This window comes from Engraulis encrasicolus, chromosome 19 (assembly GCF_034702125.1).
Source record: "Engraulis encrasicolus isolate BLACKSEA-1 chromosome 19, IST_EnEncr_1.0, whole genome shotgun sequence".
Taxonomy (NCBI): domain Eukaryota; kingdom Metazoa; phylum Chordata; class Actinopteri; order Clupeiformes; family Engraulidae; genus Engraulis; species Engraulis encrasicolus.
In genome coordinates, this window is record NC_085875.1 from 20,062,747 (window position 1) to 20,070,246 (window position 7,500).

The following is a 7,500-nucleotide window of genomic DNA, read 5'->3' on the forward strand; positions in this document are numbered from 1 at the left end:
ACACACACACTCTTTCTCTCGCTCTCTCTCTTTCTCTCTCTCTCTCTCTCTCTCTCTCTCTCTCTCTCTCTCTCTCTCTCTCTCTCTCTCTCTCTCTCTCTCTCTCCTATTCCTCCTCCTGCTCAGCATCTCTGCGGGGGATGCAAGAGGAGTATCAGAAGAAGGCCCTGAGTGCTTTTCAAAGGTAACCGCTCCTCCGTCGCCTCTTAATGTCTCCACTTAATGTCTACTTGTGCAGTACAGCCTAACCTCTAACATGCCCAGCTGTCACATTTCCTTTCTTATTATTATTTTTCATTTTATTTAACATTTTTTATTCCGTCTACACTATTCAGTGGAATATGTCTGGTGTAAAGTCCAGACAAATCATTACAGAAACACTAAGCATTCACACTTTAGAACAGGGGTTCTGAACCTTTTTAAAATAAACACCCCCTTGACCTCATCATAAGTCTCCCAACGCACCCTTGACCTCATCAAAACCCTGCCAACGGCAACTAAGCACCGTCCCCTCTCGGCTGTATCCCTCTCAACGACCCCCTAGGGCCCCCCAATGCTGTAGAGCCCCCGTTGAAAAGCACTACTTTAGAACATAGCAGCCCAGTTTATACTGCGGGTCATTGGCCCAGGAACTTAAGCCCAGCCCCTGTACCAGTTTATACCGCCTGGGCTAGGCCAGAACTGGGCCAAACCAAGAACTGTTGTCCAGGTAACAGGTCCTCCTCAACTGCCAGGGCCACTAGTTAGCCCTAGTGCTTACAGATCATTTTTGAATGGGTTACCACAGCTACCATTCCATTCAGAATTTTCAGTTGCAGTATAAACGCACCAGGAACTCTAGCCCTGGGCTTAAGTTCCCGGGCTTCAGTTCCTTGGCCTAAGTTCCTGGGCCAATGGCCCGCAGTATAAACGGGGCTAGTGTGTGGATACATAGTGTGTTGGATCGATTCCACTGATGTGCTTTGCAGATTGCAACGCGGTTTTGGTCATTTCGCAATCAGATACCCCAAAACACGTTTGTAAATCACTGGTGTGGATGGACTTTTACTGTCCCAGTTACATTCATTACTGTAGGTACCACATTTGTTGTGTTAAGTGGAGCGGTATGCAGCCCTCAGATACAGCTGCCAATCACTCTTCAAATGGTTGACAGTTGCTACAGATACATACTATCTGGTATTGATATGGAATGGTGGGTTTTAATCGTTTTTGACAGAATTACTTGCAAGCCTTCCAAACCATTATAATGCACTTCCTATCAGAAAGCAGCATTACATTTCAAAGGTCATAAAATGTGTAACATTGTGTAAACGATTTGTACTTGTACTACACTGTTGCAGACTAAAAAAGAAAACAGTGTTTTCTGTTTGCATAGCATCTGTTTTCATCATTCTGATCCTATTTCTTTTCTCCTCTTGGGTTCAGAGCTCAGAGTCTGTCTCCAACAGACCACCTGGCGGCCTTTTACCTGGCCTTGCAGTTGGCTGTGTCCCGACAGGTGAGGCCTACACTTGGCTGTCGTCATTGTGTGTGTGTGCGTGCACGCGTCTGTCTGTCTGTCTGTGTTTGTGCGTGTGTGTCTGTCTGTCTGTCTGTCTGTCTGTATATCTGTGTGTGTGTCTCTCTGTCTGTTTGTGTGTGTGTGTGTTTCTGCGTGTGTCTCTCTGTGTGTCTGTATGTGTCTCTCTGTGTCTTTGCGTGTGTGTGTGTGTGTCTCTGTTTGTCTATCTGTGCGCTTGTGTGTGTGTGTGCGCGTGTGCGTGCGTTCGTGCATGTCTGTGTGTGCGTGTGAGTTCGTGCATGTCTGTGTGTGCGTGTGCGTGCATGTCTGTGTGTGTGTGTGCGTGCATTTCTGTGTGTGTGTGTGTGTGTGTGTGTGTGTGTGTGTGTGTGTGTGTGTGTGTGTGTGTGTGTGCGTGCATTTCTGTGTGTGTGTGTGTGTGTGTGTGTGTGTGTGTGTCCACAAGCCTCCCCAGGGCACAGTGCTGGTCTGTCACCTCTGCGTACTCCTCTCCTCTGCCACTGTGCCTATTTGTGTGTGTTCTTCCCCCTCTCCTCAGATCCCTTTACTTGCCTTTTCATGCCGCTTGTTACTTTTGATGATGTCTCTCTCAGTTCTCTCTGTCTGTGCTGCTCCTCTCCTGTCACTTGTTCTCTGTCACTCACTCGGTCTCTCCCCAACAGAATCTTTACATCTTTATTTTCTCTTTCTCTGGGACTGAAACACTCTCTCTCTCTCTCTCTCTCTCTCTCTCTCTCTCTCTCTCTCTCTCTCTCTCTCTCTCTCTCTCTCTCTCTCTCATTGTCTTTCTTGTACTCTCTGTTTCTCTTGTTCCATCTCTCTCTTTTCTACTCTCTTTGTCTCTCTTTTGTTCTCTGTGTTTCTCTCTCTCTCTCTCTCTCTCTCTCTCTCTCTCTCTCTCTCTCTCTCTCTCTCTCTCTCTCTCTCTCTCTCTCTCTCTCTCTCTCTCTCTCTCTCTCCCACTCTATCACTTGCCTTCTCTTACTCTGTATTTTTTCTTTCATCTCCCACTGAATTTCTCTCTATCTCTCCATCCCAGGACTTGCTCTCTTTGTCTATTCTCCATCACTCACACTTACACCACCCATCTCACTCTCTTTCTTTAGCATTCTTGCGCTTACTCTCTCACTTTCCTCCCGGTCTTTCTTGTCACCTCTTTTTCGCCCTCCCTTTCTATATTTCTCTCTTTCCCCCATTCCCTCGCGCCCATCCTCGAAATGTCAGGACCACCTCAAAGTACGCTGTTGAAAATCGCTGCGTGTCATCGTTATGTACTCTGAGGGTTCTATTACCATGGTGACAGAGCACTCCAAGCAATGGGAGAGGCGCGCAGGGACGTGTGTGTGTGTGTGTGTGTGTGTGTGTGTGTGTGTGTGTGTGTGTGTGTGTGTGTGTGTGTGTGTGTGTGTGTGTGTGTGTGTGTGTGTGTGTGTGTGTGTGTGTGTGTGTGTGTGTGTGTGTGTGTGTGTGTGTGTGTGTGTGTGTGTGTGTGTGTGACAGAGACAGAGACAGAGAGAGAGACAGAGAGGGTTGGGGGCAGGACAATAAGATGACCTCACATTGCAATAAATATCTGAAAGTCAAACTCCCCCAGAAATAAAATGGAGGAAGTAGTGTGTGTACACACACACACACACACACACACACACTTGCGTACGCATCGAAGGGTTGGCATATTGAATGTCATGGCAGGATTAGGCCAAAGTTGGTGAGTCACGCCGGTCACTGCATCGCAACCGGGAACCCGCATCTTCGGAAGTCACCGCACCCACACACACACACGCACAAGAAAAAGCCACCGGTGTTTGCCAGATCCGCCGGGACTTGTGTTGACATTTTGCATTGATGAGAGCGAATGTGCAATTACAGATATATGCAATCACAGTATGTCTGTCTGTGGGCGTCAGTGTGAAACTGCTCTTTTTGTTTGCCTGTACAGTGTATGTTTTCTTCACACATTTCAGTGTGCTTATGTATGCTATGTACATTTGTATTTTTTCGTGTGTGTGTGTACATGTTATCTTTGTGTTCTGTGTGACCAAACTTTTGTGTATGTGTGTTTGTGTTCTTTGCACATATGTGTGTCTTTCTCTGTGTGTGCATTTGCCCTTTGGTACCCCACCACCAAAGCGCAGACTCTGACAAAACACCAAGCTGGTAAAAAAAAAATGCTTATAACATTATAATAAAACCTTTAATACAATGTAATTATTGCAATGTTGTGGCATAGCACTGAAATAACATGCTATTAGCACTAATTCATGATTTTTACAATGTTATCAAAGGGCAAGTTTCCGCATTGGCGCCATCCCCCTTTCAGGTTCCATAATTGCCCAGTTGGTCCGCCTCTGCCTGGGTACACGTGTGTATGCCTGTGCGTGTGCATGAGTGCGTTTCAGATCCCCTAGGTGCTGGACTACGTGTTTGTACGTATATTAATGTGTGTGTGTGTGTACGTATGTTAATGTGTGAGTGTGTGTGTGTGTACGCATGTTAATGTGTGTGTGTGTTTGCGTTTCAGATCCCTGAGGCGCTGGGCTACGTGCGGCAGGCGCTGCAGCTGCAGGGGGACGACGTGCACTCGCTGCACCTGCTGGCCCTGCTGCTGTCGGCCCAGAAGCACTACCACGACGGCCTCAACATCATCGAGATGGCCCTCAGCCAGTACCCAGAGAACTTTGCGTGAGTGTCGTGTGTCGTCCCCCCCCCCCCCCCCCCCATACCTGGTACCTGGAACCTGGCAAGACTATAACATGAAAACCAATATTATATTTATTTCAAAGATGTTAACATTTTGTCTGACTTAACCAGATGCTTTTTATGAAGTGTTGCAACATCTCTCATGAGCCTCTTTTCCCACAATGTCCTACAACTCCCTCAGCAAACCCCCTACAAACCTCCTGTGTTCGTTCACCTCATCCATCTAGCTCCACAATCACAGTTTGCCCCAGTGAAAATTCCTGACAGATATCATATACCTGTAGACTTCGAAAAGTTCACCCAGGTTTTCTGTCGGTTTTCTGCCAGACACACAATGTAGAGAATGTTGTGAAAGGAGATAGACAGGGAAGTGGTGTACAGCAGCAGCAGCTCTCATGGATATCAGAAACCACGGTTTCAAAGTGAGGCCGTAGCCATCACAGCTTCTCACTGCATTTTGATTCCTCACCAACGCCTACAGTACAACCAATGCTACATCAAATCAGTCATCATATTAATGCGTTTCTACAGTCTGTTACTATTTGACGGACTGTAATTGTATCACTTGTATCAATTGTACCAGCTTGATCATTACCATACCTCTCAATAACGTCCAGTAGCTGGACCACACTGTCAGTCATGTGAGGATATGAAGCTGAATTAATACATGTGTTACTTTGCCAAACCACCGCTCCACTTACTCATAACTTCACAACAAGTTGAAACTTTGGCACATTTAAACCCACTGTTCAAGACCTTTCCATGTCATCATGAGCCAAAAAGAAAAGAAGAAAATATTGGAGCTTTTGGAAATGTCTCAAAGGCTGTGCATCATCTAAGATGGACGATAAGATGAAAGTGAAAAAGTGAAAGCCCACCTGGGAAACTCCCATTGTCATTGTGACACAGCACTCCACAGCACACAACGAAATTGCATTTATGCCTCACCCGTGCAAGGGGGCAGCCCTCAGTGGCGCCCCATGGGGAGCAGTGCGGTGGGACGGTACCATGCTCAGGGTACCTCAGTCATGGAGGAGGATGGGGGAGAGCACTGGTTGATTACCCCCCCCACCAACCTGGCGGGTCGGGAGTCGAACCGGCAACCTTTGGGCTACAAGTCTGACGCCCTAACCGCTCAGCCATGACTGCCCTGGACGATAGCCTGGGTTGACGTTTAACAAAAGTGTGTAAAACTTGTTTTTCAGCACACCTCTGTTACAACACCCAAAGGAGGTTTTGTTCCAGTTTATACCAATAAAAATCAAGTGGAAAACAAAGAAATACTCACAGACGTGAAGACCTTCAGCAGTGCTGTTTCAACCTTTACTGCTGTAATAACCAAAGCAGCCCATTCCCGAATGCCAAACTTCAAGCAGGCCATCAATCACTAAGCCACAGGTCTCCAGTCATTTCAATCACACCCTCAGCAAGTCCTCAGACGAGCTCATATAAACTGCTCAAGTCCATTGCCCTCTTAGAGTCTCTAGTCTATCAACTTGGCTGCTTCCAACTTAGTCAGGTTTTTAGCATGCAGAACAGCTGTCAAAACCAATGTAAAAAAATGAATCTCTAAGAAACTTCCTGTCTCGATAAACTTCCTGTATCTTATGGAACTGAATTCGGAAGTTGGTAAACTCTCCTCCTGATGCATCAAAATGTCACACTCTGAACGAGCCCAACTTTTGAATCTCTCATGGCACATACAGTACAGGCCGACTGAGAACCGTGCTGGTGCACCTAATCGTGAACCAGCTATGGTGTTGTTCACGCCAAAGATCTCAGCGTTCGCTAACCGGAAAGTTGGTTCGCAATGCGAACCACAAAATACTTGTTTTTTTCTCTGCGAACCATGACGACAGGGTGGCCGTCTGCAGGTTCATCCGGGTACCACAGTCACGTGCGGAGCCCGGTATGAACACAGGTGGTTCACAGATAAGCACTTTAGTGCAGAACGTAACTGGTGCGGGCACCGGCACCGGCTCTTTTCTGGACAGCCTGAAAACCACCTCAGTGACACGTCTTTCTCCTTTAACGTTGCTGTTGGAGATTAGGCCTAGAATGCACAGTAACATTGGTTACATCGGCACCTGATTCCCAAACATTGTTGAATAGCCCAAAAAAGGCACCCAAACCATCTCAAACAGTCATGCTAGTATTTTAGCATGCCCACATCTGTGAAGATAATCATACAAGAGTCGTATTAGTCAGCATGCATGATTAGTCAATACAGTTTTTATTCTTAAAGGTGCACTATGTTGTTTATTTTTAGTAGTTGATTTCCAGACGTTATGCCGGCCATTCACAAAGGTTAACTCTTTCATGAATACTTAAGGAAACTACTTCCAAATTCTAAAGGTCAACTTCCGATAAAACACAGTTTTACTCACTCATTTCGAAAATCGGACGGTCACCCCAAGTTAAACTCGCATTCTCACATCACTCTCATCATTCTCACATCACAAAGCGTGTGTCACCTCGCCTGGCTGTATTTCCCGGTGTTTCCCAATTAACATAGACAATGCAGAGAAACGAGCAAATCACGAAAGCCTTTCTGAGTTGCGTCAGATCGAAAGAAGGCGTTGCCCACAAAGGTTTATGTCGACTCATTTTTCTAAAAACATGTCCAGTAATTTTTTTCTGCTTATTTTCAAAACCAGCAATGCCTGGTGGCCCGAAACCTAGCTTAGCTTAGCTATCAGCTGGTTGCTACTCTCAGGTACACACAGAGCACAAAGCCTCATACATACAGCCGTCTCACTCTGCTCGGTCCATGCCAGCAGTTCGCCTAGGGGTCGCTGTCGAAAGAGCATAGCCCTGAGTGGAGCCTGCACGCCACCGTTGGCGCCCCCATAGTGCAGTACCTCCCGGGGAAGTGGCGACTCTAACTTAAGATGATCTCTCTGCAGAGCAGGAGGGAGGGAGCCAATCAGAGACGGAAATATACGAGAAACCCGGAAGCCACTTTGCTAGCTCGCAAAAACGTCTTGAAACAAAGCAACCAGAACGTTTTTTAAAACACGACCAACGCGTAACACATTCAAGAACAATGGGGAACACAGCAATGTTAATGAAATGACGTTGAGAGGACATCTTTAAGTATTCAATATGACTGGGAACATTGTTGTTTTTATACATGAAACAGTGGATCTTCTCCATATCCACGCTTTTGAATTTCCAGAAATAGATGTTTTTAGCTGCAAAAATGTGCTGTACTTTGCTCATACTAGTATATATTTATATAAGTTTATTACTCAGTAAATTAACTTGGACCGGACCAG

General features: G+C 46.2%; 1 protein-coding gene across 2 annotated transcripts in view; it reads left to right on the top strand.

Moving 5' to 3' along the window:
- The window catches only part of ttc7b (tetratricopeptide repeat domain 7B), a 106,114-nt gene that overhangs the window by 47,142 nt on the left and 51,472 nt on the right, over window positions 1-7,500 (top strand). For both annotated transcript variants that reach the window (XM_063183769.1, XM_063183770.1), the window contains exons 13-15: window positions 127-184; window positions 1,426-1,498; window positions 4,044-4,204. In XM_063183769.1, the coding sequence (XP_063039839.1) occupies window positions 127-184; window positions 1,426-1,498; window positions 4,044-4,204 (292 nt within the window). The remainder of the gene's footprint in view (window positions 1-126; window positions 185-1,425; window positions 1,499-4,043; window positions 4,205-7,500) is intronic.